Source organism: Primulina eburnea, chromosome 15, assembly GCF_022965805.1.
Source record: "Primulina eburnea isolate SZY01 chromosome 15, ASM2296580v1, whole genome shotgun sequence".
In the NCBI taxonomy this organism is placed as follows: domain Eukaryota; kingdom Viridiplantae; phylum Streptophyta; class Magnoliopsida; order Lamiales; family Gesneriaceae; genus Primulina; species Primulina eburnea.
In genome coordinates, this window is record NC_133115.1 from 35,801,718 (window position 1) to 35,822,775 (window position 21,058).

General features: G+C 35.5%; 3 protein-coding genes across 4 annotated transcripts; 1 reads left to right on the forward strand and 2 right to left on the reverse strand.

The window, feature by feature from the left end:
* Positions 1-270: 270 nt before the first annotated feature.
* On the reverse strand, positions 271-3,900 carry LOC140814509 (COP9 signalosome complex subunit 6a-like). Its single transcript, XM_073173523.1, has 9 exons — positions 3,522-3,900; positions 3,347-3,435; positions 2,847-2,940; positions 2,115-2,176; positions 1,949-2,027; positions 1,732-1,824; positions 1,086-1,186; positions 815-870; positions 271-587 (listed from the first exon to the last, which is right to left on the reverse strand). Exons 1-9 carry the CDS (start codon positions 3,799-3,801, stop codon positions 506-508), a joined length of 936 nt encoding a protein of 311 aa, XP_073029624.1. The 5' UTR covers positions 3,802-3,900; the 3' UTR covers positions 271-505.
* A 793-nt stretch (positions 3,901-4,693) lies between these two features.
* Positions 4,694-13,272, forward strand: LOC140814268 (peroxisome biogenesis protein 5-like). Of its 2 annotated transcripts, XM_073173200.1 has the most exons (15): positions 4,694-4,941; positions 5,417-5,545; positions 5,619-5,778; positions 6,110-6,303; positions 6,819-7,064; positions 7,659-7,781; positions 9,237-9,404; positions 9,740-9,933; positions 10,603-10,849; positions 11,129-11,213; positions 11,377-11,486; positions 11,653-11,877; positions 12,358-12,423; positions 12,875-12,969; positions 13,045-13,272. In XM_073173200.1, exons 1-15 carry the CDS (start codon positions 4,822-4,824, stop codon positions 13,121-13,123), a joined length of 2,241 nt encoding a protein of 746 aa, XP_073029301.1. In that variant the 5' UTR covers positions 4,694-4,821; the 3' UTR covers positions 13,124-13,272. The 2 variants fall into 2 exon arrangements, with proteins under 2 accessions (XP_073029301.1, XP_073029302.1); XM_073173201.1 differs by lacking the exons at positions 4,694-4,941; positions 5,417-5,545 and adding an exon at positions 5,874-6,012 and having other exon boundaries at positions 5,670-5,778.
* Positions 13,273-14,192: 920 nt separating this feature from the next.
* Positions 14,193-17,508, reverse strand: LOC140814269 (probable protein phosphatase 2C 6). The gene is made up of 5 exons (XM_073173203.1): positions 16,929-17,508; positions 16,333-16,713; positions 15,479-15,596; positions 15,166-15,389; positions 14,193-15,083 (listed from the first exon to the last, which is right to left on the reverse strand). The coding sequence occupies exons 1-5, from the start codon at positions 17,178-17,180 to the stop codon at positions 14,544-14,546; spliced, it is 1,515 nt and encodes a 504-aa protein (XP_073029304.1). The 5' UTR covers positions 17,181-17,508; the 3' UTR covers positions 14,193-14,543.
* Positions 17,509-21,058: the final 3,550 nt, after the last annotated feature.

Here is a 21,058-nt window from a genome sequence, read left to right on the forward strand (position 1 = left end):
TATGCCAGGTATGTAATTTTCTTCTTTCTTCTATAAATTAAGTTCATTATTGGAAGAAATTGTATTGCGTTGCTTAGATTTTTACCTGATCCAATGCACTTCTCATTATCTAAGTGAGACACGGATAAATCATAAATCTTAAAATTCTGTTGTATCTAATTCATATTAATAGTTTCAAAATTTTAAATATCACATTCTATTTAAAAGTTCTATATTCATTTAAAAACATATATTATAAAAAATAAAATCAAACGCACCATATTCTTAATAATCTGAAAACACGTAAAATTTTGTAATTTTATTATAAATAAAATCAAAAGCACCAAGTTCGACATTCCTTCAACGAATGAAGACACTTCAGGCTGTCCATTGAACTTTTGACGAAGATTTCAAGAGACAAAAGCTCGTTTTCTTCATGACAACTGTTCTAGTTGTGTTTTCACATATATAATTTGCATAAACTTTAGGGCCTTTATATGAGGATAATACGAAAGAAAACACATTTTTAGATAAAAGCAGCTCGACCACCCCTCCGGCTGTGTCTATCATAAGCAGTGTTGAATTTGTCAACCAGCTCGTTCATCGTGCTGCCAAAAAACCAAAAACAATAAAGTTAGATGAATGAGGCTTTTACATGCCACAAGGTGAATCGGTTCTAAGTAGATGAAGAACAAGATTTGATGGATCAAATGTCAAGAAACCTTTAACTGCAGATGCCAATCAGTGTATCAGGCATCTATAACTCCACTTCCAATTCAACATCAATATACCAACAAAATACTCAATAAGAAAAGTACCAGGATGAGAGACATACCTGGAACAATTGGTGAACATGGCAAGGTACGTTATCAATAAAGTATCGTTATATTCCTGGAATTCATAAAACTGAATCAAATTTGGATCATAAAATAAATAGAAGAAACTATTTCATGCATGCATAGATGTCATGCAAGCCAACAGACCAGATTTACTGCAACATTTCTAATATTTTCAAACAGATGATTTCTCCCAAAATTCTAAGAGAATGGAGAGCACAAATGCTGGCAAATTTTAATATTAGGAAACCAAATTCCCGGAGCACTGACCATCAAGAAATCGTCTTGAAATTTTTCAGATTCAATGGCCGGTAATCGTCTCAGTAGACTGGATACTTGCCTCAGCAAAGAATTCTCCGATGGGATTTCCCCTGAAAGCATCAGCAATGCTAGTGAACACAACTAATAAAAATTGTAATTCAAAGATAGTAATAGGAATCCATCTCATGCACTCAGTAGTCTCAATGGTTATCTATCTAATACCTATACACATCAATTGAGTATGATAAAAACTGAACCTCTCATCAAACCAATGTTGAGAAAAAAAACTAAGCTAGTCTACGCTTTCTTCATTCTGGAAGTTATTTTTTTTCTATTGATTACCTCTCAATCAATAACTTCATTCTGGAAGTTATTGATATAGAACATATAAGGATTCGGAATTTCTCTATTAGACTCTTCTCATGCTTCAGAAAAATAATAAAAATATATAGAGAAGAACACCAAAACATCGTATACAATTATTATAACTGAAATTCATTGGTAAAACAAGTTAGGTGTATAGAACGTACAAACTTTCAAGAGCGGATAGTGGTATTTCAGATGATAAATACTTGTGTTCACGTAATCCTTTATGTTCTTTTTCAAGTCATATACAACACATCATAAACAATAAGAGAAAAATAACCACATATACCTTTTTGCATGGCGAGAAGATAGTGATGGAGGACTCTGATTCTACTATGCAGCATCTTGATTGCACTGTGTATGCCAGTAAGGTGAGCAGCCACTACATAAAAAGGTAATCGTAAACCCTGTATGCTAGTGAGTCGTGGAGGAGTGACAACTATCATTTCAAGGTAGAGGGAGGGACTACGTCGAATTTTGGAAATTATCAGAAAGAAAACACTCACATTGAGTTGCAGCTGAACCTCCATCTGACGGTTTTAGATGGGCTACATGATCAACCGATATTCTCTCTGCTTCTACTGTCTGCAAGCACAAAAAAGACAGACAGTTTCATATAGTCTATTGCTTGCTCGAAACATGACCAAAAAAAGGAAAGAAAACAAAACATACCTCTATGGTGTAACTTGACCGAACAAATATAAGCTGGGGGATGTTATCAATGACATGCAACTCTTGAATGACAATAATTCATCAGGAGAGGGAAGAAAGAGATAGAAGCTTAGTGTCAGATAAACTCTGTGACTGAAGTATGGTAAAAAAGCAACCAAACAGACGTAACAACAATGTAGTTCATCTTTTGGATGGAATTCTCTATTACAGTAAAACCACACAAAGTAGAGATACTGCTTCAGTTGCCAACAACAAGGCAATGGTTTCCTAAAACAATAATAAAGGAAAAGATAATATTGTTTCCTCCCAGGCTTCTTGACTGAAATGCAAATGGCTCAAGAACCAGGATTACATACATGAATGAGAATATTCATACACCCAGCTGAATATATGTTTGCATCATTTACATCTTAACAAATCTAGATTATTTTCATTGCCTACTCAAAAAAAATAGTCTGCAAAGAGTTCTATCCCACAATGTTAAAATTTCAAATGATAAAAGATAGGTCTTTCTACAAAGGAAGAACGATGAAACAGAACCAAGAAAAGTCACATGAGAAGATTACAGTTAAAACATGGTGAGAAGCACTGAAAGAGCATATATAATGGATCTTATCAGAGGATATAGGTTTACAAGCACAATCCTGATAGAAGGATTAAATAAATTGCATAAAATGGATAAAATGCTGAACTTGGAAACCAAATAAATGGCAGGATGACGGGAACACATACCACTTTCAAAGATTGTAACAGGCAGATCCTTCTGCGCAGGATTAATTGAAGGATTGATAAGAACATAAACAGGGCTCTCGTTGATATCCATCAACTGTTAAACACAAGAGGTTACTTGTTAGAGTCACAGAACTAGTACAACTTTTGTTAATATAGCATTTGTTAATATAGCACCACAGAAACGATGATGAAATGTGTCAACTGCCTCAAAAATAGAAGCAACAGTTTAACAACATACTCGGGAACCATCTGTGGTTTGGATGTGAATAATTGATGACTATCAGGGAAACTTAACTATGGTATTTTCTCATCAATACTTGTTTGTGCAAGTCCACGACAGGACAGATAGACCCTTTAAAGTACATCAAGATTTTCCACATGCCATTTTTCTCTTTGTAACACATTAAGGCTCTCCAAACTATTATAGGCTAATATGAAGCTATTCAACGGGAAAGCTGAATGAATCTTTGTGGAGCTGACAAACAATGAGACAGACTCACAGCTTTATGAATAATCATATCGGATTCTTGAGCATCGCTCCCAGTCGAGTACCATCCTAGAACATAAAAATGCGGAAATACCTTCTTATCTGCTCAGTAGACATCAAGCATAATTATTTTCAGCTCCTTCTACCCATATAATTAAAAACACAAGAAAAGAAGTAAAAAAACATACAAAGCTCTTGCTTTTTCTCGAGAAAAGCGCGGTCGAGGGAGTAGGTGGAGTCGTCATAGAGAAGCTCGAAGCTGTTGAAGATCTCCACCGTCCGGCCGCGCTGGACACCGATTACACAACCAAAAACTCGCGGCGGGGGGTTAGGTTGCGGCGACGAGTTGTCGACTCCGTTGGGCGCGGGAGCAGACTGTGACTTGATCCGAGTAAAGTGATCGGAGATGTTGACAATGACGAGCGGATGGAGCTTGAATGTGAGGCCGCTGCTGGAAGACGACGCCATCTTCTCCCTCGATCTAAGCTTGAATCTCCACAGCTCTCCCCTGCTTTTCGAATTTCTCAGTGAAACCTAGGGTTCAAATAGCTTTACCCTTTCCCTTTATTTTTTATTAGAAATAATTTTTATTAATAATTTAATATTATTTGATCAAATTAAAAATAATAATAATACATATTAATGTGTACATCTTTTATTAATTTGATATCAAATATTTATTCATATACGATAAATATTTGTGTGAAATACAATAAGATTAAATTTACTGATTTTTTAAAGGTAAATGCTTGATGGAATAACTTGATTAGAGAAATGATTCGAATGATGAACGAGAGTAAGTAGAAAATCACATTTTAATGCTTCTTCAATAACAAGTAGTCGTGTGAACGGGATATGTCTATATATTATTTCACAAAAAATTATGTGGTACGGTTTAACGGTTAATGTATTAAACAAATGTTCTATTTAGGTTACTCGTAGAAAAATATTATTTTTTATCTCAAAAATATTATTTTACGTTGTAAATATAAATAAGGTTTTTTCACACAAATAAAAATCTATGAAACTGATTCACAATAGACATGCTCAAATTATTTTATGCATATAATAATTTTGATATTAAGAGTGAAAATTTGGACGTGTCAAAATTAAAAACTATAAAAATATTATTTTTATCAAATTTTTTAAAAGAGGTATGATAATTTTTTATTTTAAAAATCCATTATCTTATATCATGTAGATCATAAATTTAATTTTATGTTCTGGGTGTTTATTTAAATTTTATTTCTTTGTACTATATTTTTACATTATCCGGTGGATTAATAATAATTATTAAATAAAATAAATAATATAAAAGAAAAAGAAAAAGAAAGAGCATGGTACAGATGAAAACCCCGGAACCGCTTTCATTCATCACCCGCAGATAACAGACAGAAACCTCCCATACCTTTCTTTATTTTCCCGCGGAAGCCTTTTCATTTCATTTAATCTCTGTTGAACAGTAAGAAAAAAAGGCGGTGCAGAGGAATGGCGATGCGGGAGCTAGTCACTGGTGGCGCCGCCTGTGCTGTGCCGGGCTCTTCTTCTTCATCCAATCCTTTCGGTGCTCTCGCCAACGTTCTCGTTGGTTCATCCTCCAAGACCCAGGTTTTCTATTACACAGTCTCACCGCCTCACCGAAGATTTTGGGGCATGATTGATTTTTCTTGTTCGCTTTCAAGTTATCTGATAAAATTGGTGGATAGGACTGACAAGTATTGCTTTGGGGACAGCGTGGGTTTACCTGATATATTCTTATTTATGATCTGACGGAAACCTCTAAAACTTTCTAACTTGGGTTGGGTATTGAAATTGAGATGGCTGATATTTTTTTTTTATATTCTGACTGATAATAATAATAACTACACGAGGATCGTTTGTCGATAATCTGGTGCAAATTCTTTTTCTATATATTTTCCCGTCGTTTTGGATAATAAAAGCTGAAACCAGATATTGTCTGCTAACGGTTTTCACTCATCCATTGTGGTGTTTTGGTTCTATATCTTTTATGTTCTCTGGAACTGATATACTTTCTTTTGGAACATTCCATAATTTTGAGATATCTGACTTTGTTGCTAAACAGGAAAGGTTGCGAGAGATTCCCACTGCAGCCACTACAATACCTGATGGCAATTTGTATGCGGGAGTGGGGGAGCCCCTTGAAGCTGTTCCTGGATCAGAGCTCGAACATACCCTGCATCCTAATGCACAGGTTGACATTTTTATTTTCTATAGGTATGTGCTTTGTTGATATACTGGATGACCATCCCATTATCTTCCTGTAGGGTGCAGACTTTTTTCAAGGATTCCATTCTGTGGATCAAAATAGATTTTCTGATACGTGGGATGAGATGCAGAGGCCACCTCAAATTCCCCTTTTTCAAGGCAGGGATGGTGTAACCAACTTTCCTTTGGAACGACCTCAGCTTCAACCTGATTTTAATGGTGAATATGACTGTTATTTGCTACTGTTTCAGGGGTCATGACGCTGATTGTCGTTTTTTTTATGTTTTTTTTAAACAAAGATCTTGAATTTTCAGAAAACATGTCGTGTAGCACATTTCTTCCTATTTTCCAACCTTCTCAAGTTTTCCCACAACAACATTTTTCATTTCAGATTTCTGATACATTTTGAAGTTCCTCACAGTGTTCTAATTCTGATAACGATGTTTGATTATGGTAGGATAATGATTTCTAGTATTTTTAGGTTGACTACAATTCAAGCCAGAAGTCTCGATGATAACTTTCACATTTGTGACAAGCTATTATCTTGCAGGGCCACCTCAAAGAGTGTTGTCAAATTTTTTGCACTCATTTATTCACAGCAATCATGGTGGCATACCTTTTCGCCCGGCTTCTCTTCCAGTTTTAGGATTGTCTGAAGGTGACAAGCAATGCATACGTGATCGTAGCAGTATCATGGCTCGCCATCTTTTTGCTGATAAGAGTGAAGACTTTATTCATGCACAGGTTATATTCATAATACATCATTATTTATGGAAGTTGTAAGACGTCATACAATAAAGTTACCATGGTTTTGTTATTCTTAGTAATTCAAAAGTTTGTTGTCCATTGCAGTTAATTTTGTTTTGCATCCATTCCGTGCCGATTCCTCTTTGACCACTCCGATCATGAGTTACCAGTTTCTAATTACCCTCATTGTCGTTTGATTTGCACTATATCTTTGTGGGCAATTATGTACATCTTTTGTCAGTGTAGAATGAATTTTCTTTTGGAATTCCTGAAAATCAAATCAGTCAAGTCAAACAAACACACATATATACATCCTCAATCGGTAATGGACAAGCACCTACATAAGTATAATGATGTGATCGTATGGCACCAAATCAGAGAGAACGTCAACTTTTTCATTGAGCTGAAATGACATCATGACATTCATTTGAAGGAGTTATTTCATCTGGGAGCTGTCTGTGTAAACCAACAATGATTTCCCAGATCTACATGTTCAAATTTTTTCTTTACAGGTTAATTCTCTTTTATCTTCTTTAGAAATTGATTATGATACGAAGGCTAGAATCCATGTGCCTGGGAGATTTTCAGAGCTGGAGGAGTTTTGGAATGAGTCACAAGGTATGAAACCTCGGCTTCATCCCACAGATCGGTGGGTTGCTGAATTCACCCAAAACCGAGCACATGATGATCCAAAGTCGTGGGTTCAGACAATTGAACGACAACATGGTGCCAGCGGTTGGGCGTCTGAATCTGAGCATGTAAGCAAGTGATCAGATTGTATTTTATTTCATGCCACATTATTATCATTTGGTATTGCCAATGGTAAAACATGGTTGAATGTTGAGTATTTGATACACATTCAACACATTTATCATTATTGGACATCGACGATGATAAAAAGATCGAGTATGTATTAAGTTTAAGCATGCTCCATGAACAAATTTCATTCTCTATAAAAAGGTGAATCGTGATGGTTTCACAGATAAACCTTTCATTCTCTCAGTCTGGTATCTGTTTGTGGATGTTCCATCGGCCTTCATCACATGGAAGGAAAAATGGTATGATAATCCTTTAATAAGAAGAATTTTATGTGCATGAATTGTTGTCAGCTAATGAATCGGTGTCCTTAATGAAACCAGTGAGGATGGAGAGAGGGACTCTTGTTGGATGCCAACCCCACCAAATTTTTTTCCAAATCTCGGACAAGTCAAATTGCTGCATTTTTTGAATCTGTATTTGAAATTCCTATTTATGGTGTTCTCAGCCATTGCATGCTGAATGAGAATGTGTAACTCTTACACATTGGAAAATACTCAATTTTCCATTTTTTTGTTGCTATTGTAAATTTTCAGGATCAGTTCCAGATAGCGTCAGTTGGTTCAACGAGAGTTGCAAACAGTTCTGCTTCAGATGCGGTGGAGAAATCTCGCATGCTAGCTAACACATTAGCACAAAATGGTGACCCTAAATTTCAGGTAGTATAATCTACATAACGGAATTTAAATACCGTGCGTAGTTGTTAGTGAGTTCTGTTAATATTGTATAGGCCAATAGTTGTGGAATTACATTCCTACCCTCATTGTTAAATGGACAGTAATTCCACCAAAATGAATGAGATATATATTAGAAGCTAAAGCAAAAATGATAACCGGCTGGATTCATTACGTGAGTCCTTTTTCAGTGAAATTTGATACCTACTTTGTGACGGCCCGTTATCCTAATCATGATTTATTAACATGCAATCATAATCGGTAAACTGTGGAAAATAAGTTAAATATTTGCGTTTGGTTCCATAAAAATTTCGGCACGACCTTCTCGTAAATAAGACACACCAGAAAATTAAATTCTCGAAATAAACAACATATGCTCTCAATAAACACAACATAATCATGACATGTACAAATTTAAAGATCGATAATAACATAAAACGATCCTCCAAATATATACATATAGTATCTGAGAAACGACAACGCTATGCAGTACCTAAATAAAACCGAGCTCGCTCTCAAGGAACTCTCGTACTTCTTGATACTTCCTCTCGAGCAATTGAGGTTTGAACCACAATATTATCATAATATTATCTCAAAATTTCACAATATTCAAATTCAATTATTTTATTAGCAAATTATCATAATTTTTTCAAATTATCGTATTATTATATCAACGATAAAATCTATGTTCGTCGGATTGTACTTCTAAATCGATCAACTCCGGAACTGACAACATTAACCCAACACTTTGTCAATAATAATACAATATTTGGACAAGAACTGCATTAAATTCAAAAGTCTAAATTCTACTTTCGATCTATAACCCGAACAAGAACAACAGTGGCTGGAAAAATTGAGTTTTAACACCTCCAACAGGGAACACGGTGGTCAGAAACCAGAGCTCGCGGCGGCATTTAACCGGAATCACGTCGGAGGTGGTTGGACGCGACTGTACTAGTCGGAAAATGGCCAGACCTTTGTGAAATCTTGCTTCCCGCAGTTAGGCCGAACGTTAAATGACCAAAACTCGAGTATTTCCACGTTTTCTGGCGAAGAGGGTGGCGGCTATGCAACGGCCGATTTTCGGGTCGCAGCGAAACTTCACAAAATTGGTACCAAAAAAAGCTTACATCATGGGCTTTCTTAAAATGTGGTTATTTCAAATTTTCAGGTAACTGTTGTCAAAGCTGACGAAAATTGTTGAAAGATTTTGGGAAAAAGGTTATGGGGGGAGAGAAGGAAATCGGTGTGTGTTGATATGTGTTGTCTGTGCGAGATAGTGTATATATATAGATATATCTATATAGGTAGGAAAAGTAACCGGATTTAATTTATTTCAACACTTGTGTGCTATTAAATTCAATTATATATTTAAAATCGTCTATAAGCTGATATTTTCGAATACTATTTTTAAAAACACGATTTAATTATTTGGCACAGAATTCAACATTCCTCCAGTTCCTTTCAAAGATGAGCCGTGGTGAAATGATGATTGAGGACAATCAAATCAAACCTGCTGCATTTTCTTCTCCTGGAGATTGGGCAACCGAATATGAGCAGCAATATAGGGGAGGCCAGTCATGGGCTGACCAGTTTGTGAATCAGCAGGCGAGTTCAATTTTGATAAAGACATCACTAGCAGGCTTTTGGCTTATCTTTGTGGATTACGTTCCCTATATGATTCAGTATGGTTGTTGCTTGCCGCATTCTGTGTCGATAAAGCTGTTCAATCTTTCCAGTCAACCTCGCTTGAATTTTGGAAAATGTTTGAAAATAATTTGCGTTGGTGTTTGGATATAAAATTTAAACGTTGCTATGATGTGTGTGTATCCTGCACCTGGATGCAATTGCTTTATTGTGATGTACAGCTTTCATTTTCTGTTTTGTGAATGTGGAGCTATCTTTCCAGATTAATATATGGATATCTGTGTTGTCTTCTTTAGCTTACACATGGACCCAATAGCTGGGGTGATGAGTTTGTTTCTGAACATGAGCAACGTGGATTGGAAGAGAATGAGTGGGTCGATGAATTTTCTAAGTTGAACGTTAATGACCAGTCTGAAGAATTTGAGCGCCAGATTGCTGATGGAACATTGGATGATACTTCTGCGGATAATTTGGCAAAAGCATATGATGAGTAAGTAATATATCGATTTAGCAATCGGTGAGAAAGGCTAGCATTCCTGCTTATTATTATAATAAAGTATTTAACTATATCAGTCATATTTTTGAGGGATTTGGTTATTTCCAACAGTCAAGTGGTCAATTGACTGCCGACGGTCGAACATGTGTTGTAGTTGAATGCCTCAGAGTGGTTCTGTATGAAACTTGCTGACATATTGTTCTTTTTTCCCCTGATCTATCAGTCTTTTTGAATTTGTAGTTGTGAGTTACAAATACATTCTGTCTTCTATTTCATTAGCAGAGCAACCTTTCCATGCTTGTGAATGCATTGTGTGGAATTATTGGTCATAATCCTCCTTTAGAAACAATAAATGCCAGCAATGAAACACATTATCTTATGTATGACAATATTTGTGCCTCCTCCTTGTCTTACTTGCAAGAGAGCACATAAAGAATGCTTGAGACCCTTGTTCTCTTTATGTGTCGTGTATGGTAACTTTTTTATTGAGTTGGGATATCGATATTGAACTGAGTACAAAGGATCAACCCTTGAAATAAACTGGCACAAGGAAAGATCAAGTGACCCGAACAGCCTTCTAAGTTAAAAATATTCAAGTACAACAGTTTGACTTTAAATACCTTGAATAGTTTGCATTGATATTGGTTTGGTTCGGATGCACAGGTACCTAAATGAACAATCAGCACTAAAGCTGAAATCAGAAACATCGAGGGGGGTATATGTTTTCTCTAATCTAAATCCATATGTTGGCCATCCTAATCCCTTAAAGGAAGGGCAGGAACTGTTTCGCAACGGGCTTTTAAGTGAGGCAGTTCTTGCTCTAGAGGCTGAGGTTCTAAAGAATCCCGAGAATGCAGAGGGTTGGAGATTGCTTGGTATAACACATGCGGAGAATGATGATGATCAACAGGTCTTAATTGTATTTAATTTACATTCCATTAGTCCTTTCCATTCGCATTAATTTTAAATCTTGTTGTATAGTGTAGTTTTTCCTTTTTCTTGAGTTATTTCATGGCCTGCATATTTTTAAAAATTGAGGATGTCTAAGAGTTCATGACTGCATGAGATTCTTTCAAAATGATGTTAACAGTAAAGCATATCTGAGATTTGTGTCAACAGTTTCTTAGTTGAACTTTGGATTTGAGGTGCTTATACATCCTCTTTATCTCTTACGATAATCTCCTTACAGGCTATTGCAGCCATGATGCGTGCTCAGGAGGTTGATCCAACAAACTTGGAAGTGTTACTTGCTCTTGGTGTGAGTTATACAAATGGTCAGTAATTGCCTCAGCAAAGAGATGAAATTAACAAGAACGTGCCACAATTTTGTTGTTACATTAGTATTGGCTATCTGTATTTATCTACGTTTAAATAATTTCTAAAATCACATTTTTAGCAAATAAACTTCTTACATACTTTTGTTCATTAATTTTCCAGAGTTGGAACAAGCAGCTGCGTTGAAGTACTTGTACAGTTGGCTACGCCATCATCCTATGTATGGGGCCGTTGCCCCTCCAGATCAACCTGCCAATCTTTATTATGCTAATGTGAGGGTAGTTGGGACTTCGTCCCCTCCTCCGTACTGCAATATGTTCCCTATTTTCATGCTTGCATTTGACATAGGACCTCATCTGATGGTCTTCTTGTTTTTATACTGTTAAAACATCTTGATAAAGTATTCATTTCCATTGGTTTCAATTGGACTTGGTACAGGTGGCAAGGTTATTTAACGAGGCTGCTAAAGTGTCACCTGAAGATGCTGATGTACATATTGTACTGGGTGTGATGTACAACTTGTCTAGAGAATATGACAAAGCCATTGAGTCTTTCCAGACTGCTTTGAAACTCAAACCACGAGACTATTCTCTCTGGAATAAGCTGGGTGCAACACAGGCCAATAGTGTCCAGAGTGCTGATGCTATTTTTGCTTATCAACAGGTAACTTACGACAACAACTTCTTTTGTGTCCGTTTATCTTAAGAAATGTAAAGTTTGGACTATTCAGGTAGAATGTGGCTATTTATAATTGCATCAGTGACCTATACATCCTTATTATGTAGACAGAATTGTTAATTGAGTTACGTTTATTCTGGCATTAAAGATCCTTGCAACATTTGCATTTTATAGATTTTAAATGTTTGTTACTTTATGAGCTTCAACATTAAGTTAAAAATTTGTGAAGAACTAATTAGACATATGGGGATATGATAAAATAGGGATTTTCTTGAATTTTAGATTTTAGATGATGAATGTGGGGGTTGGCTGAGTGGGAGGGTGTTGTGGTTGGGGACTTGGGGTTTCTTGTTTCTGGCTTAGATCTCATGTGGTTAAATTCTTGCTCATCCTTCCAGCTCCTCACTTGCCCCTGTTCTAGTGACTGCTTCTGTATTATTTATTCTCTAGTTTACCATTTGTCAGGCTCTAGATTTGAAGCCTAATTATGTGCGTGCATGGGCAAACATGGGTATCAGTTATGCCAATCAGGTAAGGTCCATCCTTGTTACCTTGAAATTTAAATATGCATACACATAGACCATGAAGTGCATGAACTATGTGCTGGAAAGTTGAATGTTGCACATATTTGAGTACATAAAAAGCAAGATTAAATTCGAACACTTGATGATGAATTATGGGAACACGTTGTGTAACATCCTTCATCCCCTTTATTCTGGACTCGATTATAATGTTTGATTTATCAAAAGTGAGGTGCTGAATTTCTTAAATTTTTCACTTTGGAGTTCCATGCACTAACATCAATGATGACCTCATGTTCTGGTTTCTCCATTTTCTTGCTTCTGCAAATCTATCATCATAGACCAATCTACGTCGTTTGATTTGACATGTCGTGCGTCCATGACACTAAGTTTGATGATTACCTTTGCTTAAAAATTTCTCTGACATTGGACTCTTAGCTTACAATTTCTTTTGCTTTCAGGGTAGGTACGAGGATTCAATTTCTTACTATGTCCGGGCACTGTCAATGAATCCAAAGGCGGACAACGCCTGGCAATATTTGGGAATCTCTCTGGGGTACTTTGCACAATTGACGTTATCAGTCTGTTGACTTTTTCAAATCGTGTCGCATTCACACCCTTCTCTTTGCAGCTGCGCATCACGGAATGATATGCTTGAAGCTTGCGATTCTAGAAACCTTGATATTCTCCAGAAGGAGTTTCCCCTGTGATTGATATACTTGCTAACATGTCGACAAAAAGGGTAATCCATTATTTCCCATGCCCCTACCAAGATCCCAGCTTCATTTACATCAACTCATCGTTATAAAACCCTTCATAAAAGTGGAAGATCCATTGGCGTAGATGGTTGCCATGTAAACCTTGACAGTAAGTATCGATGAATTATGGTTTGCTAACATTCCAAAGTTTGTGACTAGCAAGCAGATGGAATATCTCACATCAAATTATAGTTTTCAGCTACAATTTCTTTAAGAAGTGAGAAGACAACCCTCAAAATAAATACAAATAATGTGATGGTTCACCATATGTATTCAATAATAATAATAAAAACCATCTGATTTTTGTATTCTTATTTGAGAATCATGTATCAGATTTAGTGAAACTTAACTTCTAAAAAAGATGCGAGTACCTTCTAAATCTCTTATCCGAAATCATGAACAGCGATGGCTGTATGTGGTGGTCCCTTGAAAATATACCGTAGTTCCCTTGTTTGCCGTGAGGTATGGCAAAATCGGCGATAAATATCAGCTTGTCCAGTTCCAATCAGTATTTAATGTTGGCCCTGAAATTGCGTACCTCATAAAATTGGGGGATATGGTCCATGTAACTTGCGTGGCTATTTCCGTATTTAATTTGTTGAATTCTTATTAAATTATTACACACGCCACCCTTCAAAAGCGTACCTCTCAAGTACTCAGATATTCGAAATTAACGGTTTTTTCTTGCAGCATTTTATTTCTTAATTTGTGTTCATTGATTTTGTCTGTCATTGATTCGTACATATGCATACTTTTGCAGAATAATTGAAAATTGTCCCAACCTTATCAATCCATTTTATGCTCAAAATGAATATCATTTCCTTAAAAAATTAAATGTTTACAACATAAATATGAAATAGAGTATAATTAACATGATTATTTTTAAAAAAAATGTATTTTTTAAAAGAAATTATGTGGGATAAGCTCACACATAAGCATTCAACTCTATGCTAGTGTAAAAGATTGCTAATAAAACCGTTTTGCTAAAAAGAAAATACATTTCATTAACAAAACGCCCGAGAAAAATAAGTTGATGTTCATTGCTCACACATTGTTGACAGTTTCATTGGCAACAGACGGACAGAATGTATACAATCTATTTTCCTACAGACAATATACATATATTATAAAAATATATATATAATTGTGAACATATATAAGTAACTCGGAATTACATACAAAAGCGTACCTACGAAAACACCATGCTGTAAATCCCACATAAAATTTTCAGGCATTGGGAGAATCCAACAAGAAAATAGACTCTGCACCTTGTAGGTGTTCAGAACCTGCATTTGGGAAATTTAATTGGCTCCACTTAAAAGCAAAACATACCCGTCTTCTAATGAATAAAGTAGCTTTCTTTCGGGGTGTTTCATAACCATTTTCTCCAACTCGTGGATCGTTTGTCGAAAGGTAAGAATCTGGGGAGACTGAGAAAACTGTTGGCTCGGGAAAAACCTTCCAGGGCTGACCATTCTTCATCCTCTGCAGTGGAAAGGCACTCGGCTAAGCTTCTCTTGGATTGACCGCCGAGTGTTTTTTCCGGCCGCTTCAATTCTGCTTCCTCGATAACAGGCACAATCTCACTAGATTGTTTAGTTGTATCCAGAGGTTCAGTAAAAGTAGCATGAGAAGTTGTGGCATCTGTATCTGAGATATCGGTATCCGCTATCATGAGAACGGTATCCTCTTCTGACGTTCCTGGGAAATCGTTTTGTCCTTTTGGCGGGCTCGCTGCAGGTAAATGTTCTAGGAAGAGACATACAACAGCACAGTCATCATTCTTTGATGTCGGGTACTTGAGTTTCCATGCCCTAGTCGCACAGTCAACGAGAGCTCTGGCGGCTGTTCCATGACTTGGAGCTGAGGCAACTATGTCCACGGCTTCTTTATTTGAGAGGACATCCCACACCTGTGTTAAAAATCGGTAAAGGTAAAGTTTGTACACCACCTAGGTTTCAATTATAAACTAATGAGTGATAACATAAACGTACTCCATCAGTGGCAAGAATGACAAATTCATCTCTCTCAGTTATATGGTGATGATAAACGTCTGGCATGGAAATTAGACCAAAATCCTTCAAGCAGAAGTCTCCAAATGCTCTAGCCATTGCCAGGCCAGGGGAGTCGCTATTTGGCAACCATACTCGTGCAACGTCTGGTTCATCTTGCAGCGCAAAAACCCTTCCTTTACATCTTTGGATCCTCGCAAATTCTCCTAAAAATATGAGCCCGAAGCTTTAGTCTCAGTGCATATACATAATCATACAACGCTTGTGCAAGAAAGATAAGAAAAGGTTAGAATACTTGGAAGATTCGGTTTCAAGTCCACAGTCAACTGTAGAGCCACCAAACCATTGTCCTTATCTCGGGTTGCTAATATTGCCCTCGAGTCGCCAACATTACCAATAACAAGATCCTGGCCCTGGACAATTATGTAAAATATGTTGGGATCACCATCTACAGCCAAATGATAAGCAGACCGTGCAAAGATCAGTCATAAAGGTATCATTCCCATAATACAATCATGCCCCATAGACCAGAATTGAAGAACCACCGTATCATAATCCTAGACCAAGAAAGCATTATCAAGTGACCAGATGTCAGAAAAGCCACCAAATGTCTGGGTTTAAGTTTAAAGAGATAGATGGTAGTTTAAAAACTGGAGGAAGATATGCAGCAAGTTTCGTGTTTATGCAGTCTGTTATCCCAACATAATAAACTAAATTAGCAACAACAACAAAAAAACCTTTCTCGACAAGGCGGTCATGGTTCCCAGGTGGAGAGCGATAAGTTAAGCATGGACCCAATTATTGTAGATAGACTCGTATTGTCCTCTAAGCTATAGATTCAATTAACCACCAAATGGATCAGTTTTTATTGGTTTCAAATTTCCTGAGCTTCAATTAAAGAATCCCCCAGTCATGTAGGTTATATGACATGTTATATCATACAAGCTTAGATTCTATAACAACCAGCAAATTTCTGTGATGCCTCGTGGTAGGTGAAATTTTCCCATAGCAGACTGATCATTGCATTACTTCACAAGACATTAGTAACTGAATGGAGAAAAAGTACATAACAGCCAATTTACCAATTAAAAACTAGACACTTAACAACGAGAAATACTAACAGTATACACTAATGGATCAGTTCGTCACCTGCATTATCACCGCCACTGCAGTTGTACCACTACAAAAGCAATCAATCGTAGGATGCAATTTCAACTCCTTATCCATTAACTTGAAAGCCTTCAATATCGACTTCTTGAGCGGAATATGCATCTCCGGAATTTTGTCGTCCTCGACCTCCAATGACTCGCAGCCATCATCATCCATGAAATCATCAAAACGCACCATTCCTTCCGGATTTCCATTCTCGTGCGCTGAATTTCGGTTGCTTTCGGACTTCGTTTCCCACTGAGTACTCAGCAAAATCGGAAGAGCATCCCTTACTTTCCTGGCAACCATGTGACCATAAGGACCATGGCCATCAAACACGCCACAAAAAGTTGCATCTGCATTGCTTCCCGTACAGAATTTCTACCGTATAAACAATCCAAGCAAGTCATAAACCGACCCAAACGTATAAGAACAACATCCATCATTCTTCAAAAATAAAACACGACTCTTTTCACAAAGATGTATTATTTATTAAGTGCATCTTCAACAACTACCAAATCCTAAAATTTTAGACTACGTACAAAAATAAATTATTACACTCATACGTTCCTTGATCGGAGTCGAAGAAAACTAACCTCCCAAATTATCATGGCATCTTGATTCGTTCCTTTCTTGCCTTGTTGAGTGTACAAGCTGGCGATTCGGGTCGCCCCGTTAGAAATCAGCCGCCCTGGAATTTGAAGCAGCCTCTCCGCCGAATCTAAGGCGGCAGCCGCAGATGCTCCGCTACTCTTCTTTGGCTTCGAATCTAACCTCCCACCGCTATCATTTCCGGTCTCCCACCCCGTCTTTCTCCTCCCACTACTCAAAGAGTAACAAATACCCATTCAGCCGCCACCAAAAAATCTACCCTTTCTCAGATTATTGTCTCAAACTATAAAAACCCAGAAAGCATCCAACACATCTGGCCGGAATCACGACCAGGAAACGAGGGAAAACTGCGAAAATAGGGAAATCCGGAGGAGAGAGAAGGGGTACAAGAGAGAGATAGGCGTGACTCAGGTGAGTGAGGTGCGATTAGGTCTGGATATTATGACTTCTTACACTATATTTATTTAGTTTAATTTTCTTGGGGGTGATTTTTTTGCTTGGGATACTCTTTTGTTTGAAGTTCGAGACTCGAATTGAATCAAATCGTAATCGTTGACAGTGAAGAAACGAGATTTAGCTGAAGAGCGCGTCAGCTGTTCTAATAAAATAGTAAACCGTTGAGGAGGACATCCTCGTGTCCAGAAAACTCGGAATCTTTAACGGCCGTTTGGCTCAACCGTTACTTTCTCATGCAAAACCTTAAACCTTGGAAATGATGCGACCCCGATTATCAAAAATATTGCGAAATGAGTCTTTCTTCCTACTATTTATTACACAGGTTGATTCGATAATATCTTGCTTTAAATTTTCAAGTGTTGATCTATTTTTCATATGGGCTTATGTATCAGACAATATAGGCTTGTTGGATTGACTGCTTTTAGGATTGAATAAATCTATTTGACTAAAAATCTTGAAAAAAAATTAATTTTTATTGTAAATATAGATACGGTTGATTCGTCTCACGAATAAAGACATACTCAGCTCCCATTTGCACTTCTTGATTCTTAACAGGGTAATTTACAGCAAATTGAAATGATTATAAGCTCACTCTTGCATAAGATCGATATTATATTTTAACATTCAAGCATATCCCGATTTCTAGCAAGTGTTACTATTTTTCAACAAAACAAAATTTAATTTAGCATCAAAACAAATTACCCGTCAAAATTCTTCCTTTATATTTACCAATGGTATCTCGACACTAGAAAAGTTAATGGAAGAAAGAAAGAAAGAAAGAAAGAAAAAGTGTTTGCAGCAAAAGACAATTAACATGAAGAGTTTGAACAAAAATAAAACAGAAAATAGACACCAAACTGAATGCCAACTTAAGTATCTCCGTCTTACATTTATTATAATAATCATAATTGAAATTATAATTTCATTTGTCACTCATCTATTAGACGTACAGTTTATTAGTTGACACAAAGTGGACACAGTGATGGTCTGGATAGTATACCAAAGATCGAGATGGTTAGTATACATACTCCTCCTTCATAGTATTGTAGATGTATTAATACAAAAGTATGCTAAAATAATTGAAATGCCTTTCCACTGCCTGGAGAAGGCCTAAAACCAAAACTATATAAAAAATAAAAAATCTATATAAAAAAAAAGAGAGAGAGAGAGAGTCCCCATCAAGATGATAATGCATGGGAGCCATATTCTTTGCATCTCTCTTCATTCTTGATCAACATCAAAAGGCCACGCCACAATTTGGAATTATTTCAATTTTTGTACACGACACTTAAAGAATCTATCTACGAAAAATATGGGGCATAGCTATTATTGACATGAAATTATTATCCCTTTTTTCAATCTATCTGATGATTATTATCACAGGACGTTCGCATACGATCATTGGACAATGGGTGTATTTTGAGATTTAGAAAGGGAAAAAAAAAAAACAAGGCTCAGATCGAAATCTAAAAATCTATTGGGCCTCCAAGCAATTACAATGGATTTGGGCTTCAGATTTTAAATCCAAATCTGCCTTCCCGAGCAGGGCAAGCGCGGATGCCACCAATGGAGCCGATTACTCATACGTATTAATTACATGGCTCTTTTTTGGTTTTGTTTCATATTTTGCAAACATAAAATGGAAGTTTGATTTTAAAACAATTACATCATCCACACAAATTTTTCACATACAAGTAATCGGAAGTCGAATTAATAATAATAATAATAATAATAATAATAATAATAATAATAATATGTATTTGAAATTAATATACAAGTATACATGCTTACGTTGGTTCGAAATTAAGCAACACATTAGAAACAGTGCAATATCAACTTTATATTATAGTTTGCTGATCGGAAGTTCGATAATTTAGATTTTATATATATATTAAACTAATTTTCAAAATTTTCGATCGCAAAATCAAGAGAGAATTTATAAAATATCATATTTCGATTTCTATTAAACATAGATAATTAGTGTACTCAACAAACACGATAGATTTAATCGAGCTTTTGAATATCAATTAGTAGTAGAATTTTATAAGTTTGATGTTTCTTAGGAATCAATGAAAGTTGAGTAGGTCTGTTGTGAGACGAGCTCACGAATTTTTATCTGTGAGACGGTTCAAGTCTATCGATATTCACAATAAAAAGTAATATTCTTAGCATAAAAAATAATATTTTTTCATAGATGACCCAAATAAAAAGTTCGCCTCACAATATACGACTCGTGAGACCGTCTCAAACAAATTTTTGTCGACAAAAATTTGACAAAGTATGAATATAAAACATACGTGTTGAATAAGAACAATATATACAAATTATATGATTAAAAAAGAAAATTCACCACGTTGGGATAAAAAATGACATATATATGTATGTATGTATGTATGTATGTATGTATGTATGTATGTATGTATGTATGTATGTGTATATATATATATAAATTATATAATAAAAAATACAAATTCCATGTTAACCAAAAAAAAAAACTTAAATTTAAAAATAAAAAAAATATAATTTTCCCCCAATGTAAATGAATTTCTATATAGTTTTCAAAGAAAAGTATGACGTGATTTTATGAGCAGGGAAAGCGCACAAACACATAAATTTGTCATAAGTAAACATCTTATCAATCATGTTGTGTCTGCATATATCTTTATTTGACTCCAGATATTTTAATATACCACCAATAGACTCAAATTCAATTATATCAAAATTATAACGTAATATTTGGTTTTTATTTTTTAAATCCAGTTATTTATTTTATTATATAATGTCAAATATTATTAAAAAATATTTTATTTTCTAAAACATGACGTATCAAAATTATTGGAAAATACAAACATTTGTGAGACGGTCTCACCATTTTTTATTTGAGTCACACATAAAAAAAATTATATTAAAAATATTATTTATTATTATAAATATTAAATAAAATTTACTTATCTAAAATTAAATTAGAAAGTATCACAAAAGTGTTACTGTTAAAACAAATGGAAAATACTAGTGCAACTTTACACATTTCCCGATTCAATTTTGACAGTAATTTTTTAAAAAAAATAAAACATGAAATTCATACACAATATCCGATGCTTTGTTTTCTGCAATAAAAACAGACTTCTATTTGGACCAGTCAAAGTAAATATCACATCCTAAACATTTGTACCAATGTCATGATGTTTTGTACAATCACAAATTTTGAGTGATATTGCGACGATGACATGATTATATGTGTATATTTTATTTAAAATTATGTGGTTTCATATTTAATTACCTCCATGTATATTTAAATAGATTTTTATATACAATTTTCGTAAGATTGTTACACGAGCACACGTGTGTGCTAGTTGTCCTAATAGACAAGTTTGTAAAATTTGAAATAATATGGGAAAATATTATTCGACATTTTTATTATCGATTTTCGTGTGGAGTATATCTCTCACTGATATTTTGGAGAGTTTGCTATGAATGTCTATATTTTTAATACTCTATTTCGAGTCTTTACTTATTCGTGCATATCTATGTATTTATCATACGAGTGGGTCTCATGTGAGACCGTCTCACGGATCTTAATCTATGAGACGGGTCAACCATACCTATATTCACAATAAAAAAGTAATACTCTCAGCATAAAAAGTAATATTTTTTCATG